Source organism: Mesoplodon bidens (assembly GCF_964165515.1).
Source record: "Mesoplodon bidens genome assembly, chromosome: 11".
Lineage (NCBI taxonomy): Eukaryota > Metazoa > Chordata > Mammalia > Artiodactyla > Ziphiidae > Mesoplodon > Mesoplodon bidens.
This window is the reverse complement of record NC_138167.1, coordinates 77,100,126-77,116,030: the sequence shown is the minus strand read 5'-3', so window position 1 is coordinate 77,116,030 and position 15,905 is coordinate 77,100,126. Positions and strand designations below refer to the sequence as shown.

The window sequence follows — 15,905 nt, the reverse complement described above, 5'->3', positions numbered from 1 at the left end:
CTGAAGTAAACACTAAACATTACTGTCAATTTACAGAGGAGGATATGGAGTTGTTCTGTCCAGTATGGCAGCCACAGTCACATGGGGCTATTAAGCACTTGAAATGTGGTTAGTTCAAGCTGAGACATGTACACTTTATAAAGTGCAAAATCCACACCAGATTTCAAAGATGTAGTATAAAAAGAATATAGAAGTATTTCATTAGTAATTTATATATTGTTCCACATAAAATATTTTGGATATGCTGGGTAAAAAATATATTAATAAAATTAATTTCATCTACTTTTTACATTTCAAAATGTGGTTACTCCAACATTTAAATTTATATTTGTGGCTCACATTATATTTCTGTTGGACAGCACTGAATTAACTTCCTCTGGCAGTTTAATCATCGCACTGATTCATGGTGAACATCCAGGTGACTAAAAACTGTAAGTCATGACTCTCCCTTCTAGCTCTAGCAGTCTATCATTTTAAGGCTTTATATTCATCTTTATTAAGTTTTAGCTTGGTCAACCTTTGGCCCATTAATCCAATCTATTAAACAATATTTGGATTCTGAGCAGAGTCCGGCATACAACAGGTGTTCAATAAAAATTTGTTAAATGAAGTCTGTCATCCAAAGCATTAGGTATGCTTTTCGACTTCATGTTCTATATAAATTCAATGTGCTTGCCTAAGTCAAGTGTTCTCATCCAAGTCCCAGAAGAGGTTGCCATTTATTACTGATGACCTTTTGAACAGACTTAGAAACTTTCATGCTCCCTCTGCCCTTTACTTTCATAGCAGTTATCTTATTGCATTGCTTTACATTTAAACATCTCCTTGAGGACAGGGTCCCTGCTTTTTTAAAGTATGTATCACCAGTTCCCAGCACCTGATCTGCACTCAATGAGTATTTGACAAATACAAGACACCAATCAATAGTACTATCATTTGGCTCAAATTTCCAACATATTCAAAAGACCACGAGATTCTGAAAAATGCTTTGTTGAAATTCACATTTACTACATCAGCAGTGTACTCCTAACAGTCTTAGAATGATGATTGCCTTTCTGACAGGAATGTGGAAATCTTTCAATTCAACTTTAGTTTTTTCTCAAGATAAGAAATTCAGTGTTACAGAACTTGAAGGGCCCTAACATGAGAGAATAGGAACAGTGTTTAAACAGTTCTTAATCAGATAAAAAATAACTTTAAAAGAAGCAATCTGAATCCCCAATGGCAAATTACTGAAACTCAATTCTCCTCCAGAACTGTTTGTACTACGGCTTCAACCTATCTGAATAGCAGCATAGAAGGAAAAGAACAGGGGTATAAAAATGAGATCTAGATCTTGTTTTTTCAATTATTAGCCAGATAAATCCCTGAACTTCTTTGAAGTAGAATGGAAACTCCATGAGGACAGGGACAGTTGTTTAACTGTATCTCCAGTACGTGGCACATAATTTGTGTTCACTACTTGCTAAATTAATAAAAATCCAATTCTTTCCTTAGGTTATTTGGGGTAAGACCCATATTGCCAGCTCCACAGGTCTGAGGATCAACAAGGAAAATGCATATGACCACAAACCATAACAGAGCAATACAAATGTTTTCACTAATTTTTTTTCTCATTTTGTCATTTTCCCTTTGCCACCCATCACCTCTGCCTTTTCTTTTCTCCTTATTTCTTCTTCCTTTTAGACTTTCTCCCTCAACGTTTTTTTAGCTGAACATAAACTACAGCTAAAGTGTATTTTTTCAGTACTTTTGAACACAATTCTATGTTTACTGCTATTAATTTTAAAAGTAATGAAGCAAAATATCAATTTTATCTGTAGGGGGCTGCTTTCTTCTTTTGTAGGTTAGTAGCCTGCATTAGAAAAATGGTTTCCCTACAGTCTTTTTCAAGACTGTGTTACACTATTTCTGTTAATCATGTGACTTTTTATGATCCTAACCTGATAGTCCAGCTGAAATTAGGCCGAGGACCATATTTAGCCTAAAAGCTAGAAATTCCTACCCCAACCCTAAGAGACAACATGGGATAATGTAAGAGCTTTTGTATTCTACTCAGATACCAACAAACTGAAGCTTTTAATTCATACTTTCTCCTTAGGATAAATATGCACACAGTCTAATTATGTATAACCTAATACATTTATTGCACTGTAAAATATTAAACTATGATGTCAAAATACTGTAAGATACCGAACTGCCTTCTCAGTAAAAGAGGAAATAATATTTACAATGTTTATAATATCACTTTGGTGTAAAGTTTAAATCTTTGAAAATTGGTCACTGTCAAATTACCTCATTGATTAACCTCGATTTTGGAAATAGTGTTCCATGAATAACATTCTAATAAACAAAGGATTAACCAGAGATTCCTGAGGGTTGACCTCTCATTGTTCAAAGTCTCTCTTACATGTAGAAGTAGCTTTCCTGTGAGAAAAGATGGTGTGCACCACACCATTAAATATGGGGCTGTGCCAGAGTGTCACCAATGACCAAATCAATGACAGCTAAAACATACATATGTATTAAATCTGTCAGATGCCTTCCAGGAACTGTACATGCTAACTCATGGCATTCTCAAAAAACCCTATTAAGTGCAGTTGACCCTTGAACAACATGAGTCTAAACTGTGCGGATCCAGTTATATGCAGATTTTTTTCAATACATACATACTGTAGGATTATATAATCAGCTGCTGGTTGAATCCACATATGAGGAACCAGGGTACTATAGTTACACCTGGATTTTGACCGCACCCATTGGCACCCTTCACCTCTGCATTGTTCAAGGGTCAAGTGTATTATTTTCCTCATTTTTATAGAAGTGAGGTTAAGTACCTGTTCAAGGCCATATAGCTATTAAGAGGTAAAGCCAGGAAGGAGTAAAAACCTAGCCATTTTGGCTCCAGAGTTCACTGTCTTAATGACTATGTTAAACTGACTGTTCAGTGAGTATGATCTCACACTTTGTATACTCTAGAAGTATAAAAAGTATGACAGCATATTAATAGGAAAGCTGAATATCATCATAGCTATAAAATCTCCTGGAGGATCATTTTTTAAGCTCTCAACACTAGCTTGTTTCCTATGTTAAACTGGAATGTATCAATAGAAAAGCTGGATTTAGTAATTAATCAGATCTCATCGAATTGATATTTTCCCCTGTACATATGTTCAGTTAATCATAAACTTCAATTACCAGAATATTCCATTTCTAATCACGAGGCACAAGAGAAGCCTTATATACATAGGCTTGCCCCTGAACAACAGCAGGAGTTAGGGCGATGACCCTCCTCCTCGCAGTCGAAAATCCTATTATAACTTGCACTAGGCCCTCCCTGTGGGCAGCTCCTTGGCATCTGCAGATTCAACTAACTTAAGATCCTATAGTATCCTAATATTTACTATTGAAAAAAGTCCATATATAAGTGAACCATGCAGTTCAAACCCGTGTTGTTCAAGGGTCAACTATATTCTTTTTCACTACTTATTTAATGTTTGCACAAATATCAGGTATATATTACTAGGAATGTCTTTCTCAGTAGTTCTTCACATCATGTTTTTTAAAACATTCAAACTCAATATACTTTTAAAGGTTAGCCAAAGTTTACCGAAGTTTGTATAAGTTTTCTTATCAGTGAAATATCTTCACTGTCATTCACTGCAGTTTTGTACACTAACCTGAAATGTACATGTGCCAATGACCACGAAATTATTGCCACCATATGCAATTAGGTTTCCTGAATCCCCACTCTCAAAGGGATTGAATTCTACCACATGCACATAATCTTCGCAATCCACAGTGTAGGTAGCATTTCTTGTGGCATCTTGCTTCATCCTGTATGGCAAAACTCGTGCAGTTGTAAAAATAGCCTTCTATTGGACAAGGTCATGAAACTGTGGATTACAGCACAGAAACAGTTAGACAGAAACCGTCAAAGGATTACTTTACACAATTAATCAAAATAAGGATGTGACTACAGGCAGATGAAAAAAATTTACTTATTCATACACTTTGTGAATGATACTTGCAGCATAAGTCACCACAAAATTCTGTTTAGTTTAAAAGATACAGTGAGTACTTAAAGATGGAATCACATTAATATTAAATATATTCATAAAAAATTAATGATAGTTAACATTCATGGAGCACTATTTGCAGGTGTCACGTTAAGTATTTTACTGACATTATCACATCTAATACTTGCACAAGCCTAAGAGGGAGGTGCTAACTCTGATCCCCATTTTACAGATGAAGAAATCGAGACTTTAGATGGTTAACTAGCTTTCCAAGCTCATAAGAGGAGCCAGAATTTGAGACCTTCCTAAGTGTTGGACACCAGTACTAGAGAAGAAAAACAGACTCCTGCCTTGAAGGAGCTCACAATCCAGGGTTATTTATGATTCAGTGTGAAAAGTGCTATAATATAAGCAGATACAAAATATACGATCTGGAGGAAGGAGTGCCAACATGGGATACAAAAATAATATTCATAAAGCCAGGCACAAAACTTCAACTAACGTTTCATGGGCTGGTGGGCATTCTGGAAGTAGCATTCCCAGATGAGACTTATGGATTCTAAAGAGGTCAGTTTTTTGTTGTTGTTGTTGTTTTGTTTTTTTTAATTGGACGGCAGGAGTTGTCCTGAAAACATCTGGGCTCCATAACAAACACATCAAACACCTGATGAGTATTTACTGAGAATCATATGAGATGAGTTGCACCTCGGGAAGCTGTAAACTAGTAACCTTAAGGGGACTGAAAATTGTTAAGGGTGACCAACAGGTAAGATATCGGTGTGGGAAGTGCAAAAGATTCCAGATCCGGAAACTCGGTCCCTAATTGCTCATTAAAGTAGTGCCCTGTCTAATTACAGTCTCAGGGCCTCACTGTATACGGCGGGCTGGACTTGCTCTTCTAAAACTGCTAAGACAGAGGAGGGAGGGAACAAGAGAAGTCCCGGCAGAGCCCCGACGCCAGCCAAGTCCCGCGAGACCCCGCTACCACCTCCCGGAGCCCGAGGTCGGAGGGAAGAGGGGTGGGGAACGACTCGGGGAGAGGAGGAACTTCCAGAGATAGAGTAGAGGCGTGGGGCGGCCGGGAGCACAGAGAGGCTGCCCCTTGGGCTCACGCGCGATACACACCTGAAGGCGCCTGGAAGTAGTTAAAGGCGAGCTAGTCTTCGCCAGGGACTTCTGCGCGCCGGTTCTGCTTCCGGGTCAGAGGGCGGGAGCTGCGATTGGCTCCCCGACCCTCCCGCGAGATTTAAAATGTAAACCCGCGGTCACTCGTTGCAGCCGGGCTGGCGCTTTCTTCAGGCGAGTCTGCACCTCCCGGTTCTCCTCCGAGTCAGGTGAGTGTCGCCTCCTCCTCGCCCGCCTGTCACACTTTAAGTGGTGATTCAAGCGCGGCTTGTGAGGGGTTTTTCGGTAACAGCAGAGCGCCATGTGACCGTCTACGGTATTATTTGTGCAGTGTCTTTGCACTGGGGCCTGGTTTGGTCTGTGGGTGTTGAACAGAGTTCGTAGGTTCCAGTGATGGAGCTGAAATGTCCTGAGGGATCATCTGCTGACTGGAAGAATAAGGCTCACAGAGCCCTACTTAGATTCAGTAGTTAGGCAGGAAACCAGGGTTCCAATCCTAAAACGTACGTAGACTCCAATCCCGCTGCTTTCGCCCTCTCCCTTTTATATCCTCCCAAGGAACTGTTAGGACCTGCATTCTGACAATGAACAGCAACGACGCCCCCCCCTTTTTTATTGAGCATCTACTAAGTGCCCGGCACTAGGTGGATTATTTACTTGCCTCACTAACGTCTCCTAATTTTATGAGGTAGGAGATAATCTTCCCCGTTTTACAGGTGAAGAAATTTAGACTCATCAGAGCTTTTTGTATAGTTCAGCCTGACATTCAGAATGCTTGCGTATTCGTTGTCTCATTGATTTGTGGAATGTATTATATCTCTACCTAGGCAGTCAGGTGTAAGGCTTATTGTCTGGGCTCACACAGCCAGCTAGCTACTGGAAGAGTTAAGGCTAGACCAAGCTTGGCAAACTAGTGGCACTACCTGTTTTTGTGCAGACAGTTCCTGAGCTAAGAATGGCTTTTACATGTTTGGATGGTTGGAAAAAACAATCAAGAGGAGAATAATATTTTGTGACATGTGAAAATTATTATGATATTCAACTTTCAGTTTCTGTAAAGTTTTGCTGAAGCCCGCTATACTCATTTGTTTATGTATTGTCTGTGGCTAGTTTCACACTGCAAGGTCAAGTTGGGTAGTTGTAAGAGACCCGATGGCCTGAACGCCTCAAAAGTTTACTATTTGAACCTTTCCAAAAGTATGCTGACCCTTCGATGAGATTCACTTTTACATGTGCTAGGCATAGTTGTAAAAGCTTACTTTGTATTTATGTCATTTACTTTTCACAAAATCCTGTGAGATAAGAGTATTATTATTTTCATCTTCAGTACAGTACAAGGAAGCTGAGACAGGGAGAGGTGACATAACTTGGAGAAGGTCTCACAAGCTTGTAGGTGGTGGAGTCAGAATTCAGAACTGTCTAATTCCAGATTAGTCTTCATTATTAGCAATCCGAACTCATAGTACCTTCAAATAATACCAGTAAATAATTTACTACTGAAGATTGATTTTAGGCAAACTAGTAATATCACTGAAGCTTTATTTCTTCACTTTATGTTTTTTTTTCTTTTAAGAGATGAAGGGGATATTTTGAAGAGAATTTTACTATTTACTAGGATATATAGTTTTATAGATATTTTAATTTATAGTCTTCTACCTGTATGTTTAAATTGCATCACTGATTATATTTATAAATTATTATTTTGTAAATGGCACATGCCCATTTTTTTGATCATACAAACCCAAGATACCTGGTAAACATCCTGGATTCTGTTTATGCCACGTAAAAAAAGAAGAAAAAGATAACAGAGGAGTAAGTAAATGGGAATGTGTACAGTAAAATACCCCAAATAAGATAATGGCATGTGATTGTGTTGGAGACTGGGGTACGTAAAAGGAAGTAGGGAAAAAAAGGTTTAGAGGCATTTCTGTACACTCAGAGAAAGGAATTGGCTGCCTCATATAGGCTTGAGTATATAAAACATTGGAACTACATCCAATTATTTTGAAAGGCCTTTGTCTATCAGGAGAAGTTATGTAATATCGTGATTTAAGAGCACAGCTTTTGGACTTGGGCATCTTGGATTTAGGTCTGTTTCCCCATTTGCTAGCTGAGTGGCATAGGGTATTGCTTTCTTCAGAGTAAAATGAGGATAATAATAGACCTTCATAGGACTCCTGTGAAGATTGAATAAGGTAATAAATATTAAGCTTTTGAAAAGTATCTGGCACCAAGAAAGCTTCTAAATATTAGCTATTACTGTATTGGTTATCTATTGCTGGGTAACAAAGCACTGTGAAATTTAGTGGCTTTAAAACAACAATGATTTTAAATGTTTATGATTTTGTGGATCAGCGATTTGGGCTGGACTTAGTTATGTGGTTCTCCCTGTCTTGCCTAGGATCACTTGTGGTGCTGTATTTCATCTGGCAGGTTGATTGGGTCTAGATAATCTAAGATAGCCTCACTCACATGTTTTTGAGTTGGTACTGGTTGTCAGCTGGAGTGCCTTGGCTCTCCTCCATATGGCCTTTCCAGCAGGCTAACTGGCACTTCTTCCTATGTCATTCTGAGAGTAGCAAGAGAGGAAGAGCTAAAACTGCAAGGCCTGTGTCAGGAGGTCCCCAAGGTCACCTCAGGTTGAATAATTTGCTAAGAGGACTCAGAGGACTCAGCATATAGTTGTACTCATGCTATAATATATTACAACAGATAGATGCCAAGCAAAATCAACAAAGGGAGAAGGTATGATACATGGGGTGAAGTCCAGGGGAGATCAGGCACAAGCCTCTAAAAGTCTTCTCTTAGTGGAGTCGCACAGGATATACTTAATTCTACCAGCAACAAGTTACAACAACACATGAAATGTTATCTGTCAGGGAAGCTCTTTAGAGATTCAGTGCCCAGGGATTCTACTGGGGTCTGAACATGTAGGTATCCTCTATGTTCCCAAATTCCAGACTCAAAAGAAAAGCATATGTTCAGCATAAGCTATATTATTTATACAAATAGTTTAGGCACAGTGAACCATTCTCACAGGAAATCGTCCTGAAATCTTAGTTCCCAGATGCCAACCCTGTAAGCAGGCTTTTCAAAGGGTAGAAGTCAGGCCTGCTATATTAACACTTTTCTGCATGGGCCTTTTGGAACTAGATCTAGGCTCAGAACTCCCATGATGTCATTCTTGCCACATTTTATTGGTCAAATCAAGTCACAAGGCTGACCCAGATTCAAAGGGGTGGAAAATAGACCAACCCTTTTGGGACAATATAGGGATGGGAGGAAATTTTTTGTTTTGCATTCTACCGTAGATGTTACCATCTATCTCAAAATAAGTATTTTTAAAAATACAAATTTAATTAGCTATGTTTGTGTCTATAATTATGTTTGCAGAATTTGCATTTATCTGTTTTGTATGAATTTTCAGATTGAAGGTTGGATTTTGTTATTTTCAAAGATTTGGCTTAAGAAAACTAGAGGAGAGGAAAATACGATTGGGCAGAAATTGCATTATTCTGTTTTCCTAAATTTACTTAAAAGCAATCTTATAAATATGAAATGACCTCTTGTTCACTATTTTTCTGTAACTCTGCTTCCTTATACATGTTAAATATCAATTTCCAATTAAAATAAGGCTTTTTTAACATTGCCTTCTGTCTTACTTTAAGAGGATGGCTGTACTTAATCAGAAGTCTGTCTTGGATATGATTAAAGAGTTCAGAAGGAATTGGCACACTTTTTGTAACTCTGAGAGAACTACTGTATGTGGTGCAGACTCCATGCTTTTGGCATTGCAGCTTTCCATGGCAGAGAACAACAAACAGGTTAGTAGACTGTATTTAGGTTAACTTCTTTTTTTTTTTTTTTTTTGCTGTACGCGGGCCTCTCACTGTTGTGGCCTCTCCCGTTGCGGAGCACAGGCTCCGGACGCGCAGGCTCAGCGGCCATGGCTCACGGACCCAGCCGCTCCGCGGCATGTGGGATCTTCCCAGACCGGGGCCCGAACCCCTGTCCACTGCATCGGCAGGCGGACTCTCAACCACTGCGCCACCAGGAAAGCCCAAGGTTAACTTTTTTTTTTTAAGTGAATTTTGTTTGCTGCCCATTTGAATAAACTTAATTACATTAATTTCTTTGCAGTATATGCTCTCCTATGATATCAATATACTGTATTCACAAATGCCTCTGCATATATTTGTCAAAACATTACAGTTGGATTTGAAATGATTTGTTTCAAAATTAAGACTTTTATATGTATAATTTGACATGGGACATGCACATTTGATGTTTAATTTAAAATCTTAAGGTAAACATACAACTATTACAATTATTATGGTTAAAAATTATTTTTATTTGATAAAACTTCTTCTCTGAAAAGTTCTAGAAAGCACACATAAATAATGTTTATTTAATCCAAGTATTTTATGACTAATTTCAGGCTCTGTGGTATAGATTAATTATTCCTAAGCCAGGCTGTGAAGCAGAATCATTTGGGAGGGCTTTTAAAAAATACTGGCTTCTGTACCCCAATTTTGGACACTGATTTTCCTAATCTGCACTGAGACCCTGGAAATTGTCTTTTTTTTTTTAACCTTTTAATCTTTTTTTAATCTGAAGTGATTCTTACACAGTCGGCTTGGGCCAAACCAGTGTTTGGAATAAGCTCTACCTAAGGGGCTAGAGGCATTCAGATGAGAGAAGGATGAATGTAGGCTGGAGTGGTAAGGAAAGCCTTCTTGGATTTTACATAATATACTTAAAGGAGGGAAGTCTTTGGATGGGAAGAATTTAAAGAAGCGATGAAGGAAGGGAAAAGTCAGTTCAGAGGAAGCATCCAGGGGGATTAAAATCATGATGTTTTGAAAATGTTAAGGAGACTGTCTTGACTATAAAAGAAGATTTTTGAAGGGTGGAATGGTTTCAATGGGTCTGTTGGGCTAGATAGTGAAATGGCATTCTGATGAATTTTTTTTTTTTTTGGCTGTGCCACGCCGCATGTGGGATCTTAGTTTCCCAACTAGGGATCGAAGCCGTGCCCCCTGCATTGGAAGCGTGGAGTCTTAACTACTGGACTGTCAGGGAAGTCCCTGATGAATTATTTTAATCCTATAAGTCACTAGTTCCCAGACTTGTAGATTTCATTTACCAATAAAATTCCCCCCCCAAATTGGATATTGACAGATTTGAACATTTCTCATGTTAGCACGTAAAGCCATTGAGAAAAAATAGTGACTAGAACCATCATTTTGAAAAAGGAAGAATAATTTAACACCTGAACATTAGGAATTCTATAATCTTAAAACAAGAGATAGTTTTTCCTAAGTGTGGATAGTTTGCTGTTTTGCATATTTAAAACAATGTATATTAAGATAAATTTTGAACATAGAAAAACTGACAAAATTCTATCTTAGGTAGTCAGTTATTCTTTCCACACATTTATTAAGTTCTTAGAATAACGTTATTCTAAGAATATATATATTCTAGGAATATACCACTGAAAGAAATACCTGCTCTTATGGGACTTATCTTCTAGTGAGGAGAGACAGATAATTCTCTAATAAATAAGATATTTAGCATTTTAGATCATAATAAGTGCTGCAGAGGAAAATAAAAGAGATGCTACTAAGGAGTGTTTAGAGTTTGGGGTGGGAGAGTTCTTGTGATTTGAATAGGGTGGTCAAGGAAGGCCTCATCAAGATGATGCCATCTGAACAAAGATTTGAAAGAGGGGAAGAAGGAAGAGTTGTGGAAATTTTTGTGGCAAGGGACTACCAAGCAAAGGGAACAGCAGGTGCAAGGGCCCTGAGGTAGAAAATGCCTCGCATGTTCAAGGCATAGCAAGGAGGCCAGTACAACTGTTTAGCTGTCTATATACATGTTAATTTCTTCCCTTTCTTCCTCCTTGCCCCAGATTTCTTTTTTTTTAATAAATTTATTTATTTAATTTATTTTATTTTTGGCTGCCTTTGTTCTTCGTTGCTGTGCACAGGCTTTCTCTAGCTGTGGCAAGCAGGGGCTACTCTTTGTTGCGGTGCACGGGCTTCTCACTGCAGTGGCTTCTCTTGTTGTGGAGCACGGGCTCTAGGCGCACGGTCTTCAGTAGTTGTGGCATGTGGGCTCAGTAGTTGCGGCTCACGGGCTCTAGAGCACATGCTCAGTAGTTGCGGCGCATGGGCTTAGTTGCTCTGTGACATGTGGGATCTTCCCGGACCAGGGCTCGAACCTGTGTCCCCTGTGTTGGCAGGCAGATTCTTAACCACTGCACCACCAGGGAAGCCCCAGATTTCTTTTTCTCAGCTTCTACTATGTGCCAGGCACTGTGATAAGTGTTGGGTTAGAATGGTGACCAAAACTTGACACGTCTCTTGCCTTTGTGAAGCTTATTGCCTAATAGGTGAGACAGACATTAAGTAGAGAGTAAATAAGTGTGAAATTAAAGCTATCAGAAGAAGAGGTTTGGGGCTTCCCTGGTGGCTCAGTGGTTAAGAATCCGCCTGCCAATGCAGGGGACATGGGATCGAGCCCTGGTCTGGGAAGATCCCACATACCACGGAGCAACTAAGCCCATGTGCCATAATTACTGAGCCTGTGCTCTAGAGCCTGTGAGCCACAATGACTGAGCCCACGTGCCGCAACTACTGAAGCCCACGTGCCTAGAGCCCGTGCTCTGCAACAAGAGAAGCCACTGCAATGAAAAGCCTGCGCACTGCCATGAAGAGTAGCCCCTGCTTGCCTCAGCTAGAGAAAGCCCGCACGCAGCAACGAAGACCCAACGCAGCCAAAAACATAAATAAAATAAATTAATTTTAAAAAAAAGAAGTTTATGATGCTATTCGACCAGGGAGTTGACCTGGTCAGAGAGATAAAGCTGAGCCCTAAAGGAGGGAAAGGGGTTAATTAGGCAAGGGAGTGGGGGCCAAGATGAGGATGGAGAAACTGCATATGCAGAGGCCCCATGGCTGAAGACTGCACATTGGCTCAAGACTGCAGATAGAATTTGAAAAAATGCAAAAGGGCCCGTGTAGCTGAAGGGGGAAGAGGGGGACAGTCGTGGTTACATGTCCAATTTGTCTGTTCCTTGTTTTTAATCACAATATTGTTAAAAATAAATTTTACATAGGTATGTTAAAAAAGAATGGAAGTAGCACTTTTTTGACTTTTTATTTTGAAAAAAATGTTAAACTTCTAGAAAAGTGACAAGAATAGTACACTGAACTCCTGTATGCCCTTCACTTAGATTCATTAATTATTAGCATTTTGCTACATTTGCTTCATTATTCTTTTAATATTTCATATGTATGTATAAATATCACATATACGTATTACACACAAAAATATATATATACATGAATATTATTATTATTCTCTATGAACTATATGATAGTAAGTATCAGACATCCTGAATCTTTACCCCTAAACACTCTTTTTTTTTTTTTTTTTTTTTCCCACGGTACGTGGGCCTCTCACTGTTGTGGCCTCTCCCATTGCGGAGCACAGGCTCCGGACGCGCAGGCTCAGTGGCCATGGCTCACGGGCCCAGCCGCTCTTTGGCATGTGGGATCCTCCCGGACCGGGGCAAGAATCCATGTCCCCTGCATTGGCAGGCGGACTCTCAACCACTGCGCCACCAGGGAAGCCCCTCTAAACACTCTTGGTGTTGTACATTCTGTGGGTTTTGACAAACGTATAATGATATATGTCCACCATTATAGTATGTATGGAATAGTTTCACTGCCCTAAAAACCCTCTGCTCTACTATTCATCTTTCCCTCTCCTCAGTCCCTGGAAACCACTGGTCTTTTTACTGTCACCATAGTTCTGCCTTTTTCAGAGTGTCACATAGTTGGAACATAGTATGTAGCCTTTTCAGATTGACTTCTTTCATTTAGTAATGTGCATTTAAGGTTCCTCTGTGTCTTTTCATGGTGTGATAGCTCATTTCTTTTTAGCAGTGCATGATATTCTATTATATGGATGTATCAATTTATTTATCCATTCACCTTGTTTTACTTTTCTTTCAACCAATAGTCAAAGATTCAACATTTAATAGTTTTTCAGCTTAATTGTGAGATAATTATTAGATTTTCTGTTAATGTCCTCTTTATTTCTAAGAGCCCTTTTTTGTTCTCTTTTTATAATGTCATACTGTTCTTGATTCCTGGGTCTAATATTTTCTCCTTTGAGACTATTAATAATATTTTGTTGAGGTTTTCATCTTCTTGCATAATGTGTTTCCTCCAAGTTCCTTGTTTTTGTTAGTTTTATTTGGGAAGGACTTCCTTTCTTCTGATTAGAGACTTCCTTCATGGTGATCCTTGGCCATCCACCTATATTTAAGTGGAGCACTAAAATGTTTATTGGAAGCTCTTTGTGCAGGGTTAGGGCTTGTCAACCTGATGTTACTGGGCCATTTGGTTGGAGAAGCTTTGATGTTGATATCTTTAGGATATCCCTTTTGGAACAGTTTCCTCGGAAAAGAGTCTTCTTTCCTCCTGCATGAAGGGTGTAAAGTTGAGCTCTATGTGATGGGTGCCTGAAAATTGTGTCAAAATTTAGAATATAAAATGTCATGTGATTCCTATGATTTTCATTTGGGTTCTCTTCCTCAACTGAATTCTTCAGTCCAGAGACTATTTTACCCTGTCCAGGGAGTAAACCCCCAATTTTCTGCCAGGGTAGATGACTGGTTTCCCCTATCTCAGCAGAAACTAAATATTAGGCAAAAATCTAAGTGAAGATTACCCAGAGAGGTAAGCACAATGCTGAGACTGCTTTAGAAATCTCTTCACCAGCAAGTATCTCTACCATCACCTTCTGCTGGGCAGATTTTGTTCTAGTGGACACAGTAAGAGTGTTGACCTTCAGGGGCTTTTGGCTTTATATGGCAGGTGGGCAAGGAATGTCTCTGATCCAGCTTCCTGCCTTCTTATGGTCAGCTTTGTCTCCTAAGCTTTGTGCTCAGAGTTCATAAAAATCAGGTTCTTAAATGCCAGGGAGTGGTAGACACCAGGGAAACACAGAACCTGCCATTTGCTTACCCTTCTATATTGGCACTTTTTCATTGCTTTTGACCTTTTGTAATTTCCCTTCTCTTATGGACAATTCAGTCATGATTAATAAAAGTTTTCCTATTTTCTCCTGTAATTTTAGGTATTTTTTACCAGGAGGTACTTCTCTGTATATCCAGTTGTACAAATTGCACTGTTAAAGTGTCTGTTTTAAAATTATAACAAATGGTATACATTTTTCTGCATCTTGTTTTTGTCATCCAACATTGTTTTCAGGACTTCGTCAGGTACTGATAGACAGAAAATTTGATACGATTTATTCATTTTAACAGTCATCCTTTGTGTGACCGATGCATTTTATGCGTAGATGGACTTTTGGGTTGTTTGAAGTTGTTTGGTATTACAGTTTTGCACTGAAATGAGATGTCTGTGCACTGAGCAAGAGGTAATCTAAGCCCCATACTCAGTGGGTCATATAGTAGATACATCTTTAATTTGCCTTGATACTTCCATACTGCTCTTCAACTTGGCTGTTAGAATTGACATTTATGTCAACAGTGTAGGAGAGTACCATTTTCTTATTTCTTTCCATATTAGGTGTTATCAAACCTCATTAGAAAAGAAAAAAAGTGATATTTCATTTTGATTTTTCTGCTAGCTAAAGCATTTAGCACCTTTTAAAATTCTTATCTGACCATTTAGGTATCCTTTTCTTTTTTTTTTTTTGCGGTACGCGTGCCTCTCACTGCTCTGGCCTCCCCCGTTGCGGAGCACAGGCCCCAGACGTGCAGGCTCAGTGGCCATGGCTCACGGGTCTAGCCACTCCACGGCATGTGGGATCTTCCCGGGCCGCGGCACGAACCCGTGTCCCCTGCATCGGCAGGCGGACTCTCAACCACTGCGCCACCAGGGAAGCCCTAGGTATCCTTTTCTTAAACTGTTTATTCATTTCCTATGCTTATTTTACTGTCGACTTATTTTTGTCTCTTTCTCACTCTTTGAAAGAGTTGTACATATATTTTAGATACTCTCTTGTTATACACTTTGTTGATATCTTCCTGTGTGCTCCATTTACCCACTTTCACTGGATATACTTCCTGTTTCACCAGTATTCATATGCTAGACCTCTCTACTGAGTCTTACTCTGGTATGGTCAAGTACTCACTGGACATTTTACCTTGATTACTGTCTCCACATAAATTTTTAAAAGTAGATCACATTGTTTGCTTCCTCAACTTACCTACCTTACCTTCCACACTCAGTCACTGAAGCTAGATACCTAAGGATCATCATAGGGTCTCTTTCCTTTGCTCCCTTTTGTAATTCATTTTCACGTCTTGCCAATTTTACTGCCTGAGCATTTTTTAAAAAAATCTGTCCGGGCTTCCCTGGTGGCGCAGTGGTTGGGAGTCCGCCTGCCGATGCAGGGGACGCGGGTTCGTGCCCCGGTCTGGGAGGATCCCACGTGCCGCGGAGCGGCTGGGCCCGTGAGCCATGGCTGCTGGGCCTGCGCGTCCGGAGCCTGTGCTCCGCAAGGGGAGAGGCCACAACAGTGAGAGGCCCACCTACCGCAAAAAAAAAAAAAAAAAAAAAAAAAAAAAATCTGTCCTTCTTTAGTAATCTGAAGAAATGGTACTCAGGTAAATAATATATTATGAGGATATTGTATAATGGAATGGGCCAGCTGAAGGTTAAACCTTGGTGACCATGCACTAGAAAATAAGGAGAGAGAGAAAGTGAAATTATTAAGAGT

General features: G+C 39.5%; 2 protein-coding genes across 5 annotated transcripts in view; one reads left to right on the top strand and one right to left on the bottom strand.

The window, feature by feature from the left end:
- The window catches only part of NUP37 (nucleoporin 37), a 40,591-nt gene extending 35,368 nt beyond the window's left edge, over window positions 1-5,223 (bottom strand). The window contains exons 1-2 of the mRNA XM_081248390.1: window positions 5,145-5,223; window positions 3,681-3,896 (exon numbers count right to left, since the gene is read on the bottom strand). Coding sequence (XP_081104516.1) covers window positions 3,681-3,836 — 156 coding nt within the window. The 5' untranslated portion in view covers window positions 3,837-3,896; window positions 5,145-5,223. The remainder of the gene's footprint in view (window positions 1-3,680; window positions 3,897-5,144) is intronic.
- A 36-nt stretch (window positions 5,224-5,259) lies between these two features.
- PARPBP (PARP1 binding protein) overlaps window positions 5,260-15,905 on the top strand; it is an 84,037-nt gene continuing 73,391 nt past the window's right edge. For all 4 annotated transcript variants that reach the window (XM_081248386.1, XM_081248385.1, XM_081248388.1 and 1 more), the window contains exons 1-2: window positions 5,260-5,353; window positions 8,813-8,968. In XM_081248386.1, the coding sequence (XP_081104512.1) occupies window positions 8,816-8,968 (153 nt within the window). In that variant the 5' untranslated portion in view covers window positions 5,260-5,353; window positions 8,813-8,815. The remainder of the gene's footprint in view (window positions 5,354-8,812; window positions 8,969-15,905) is intronic.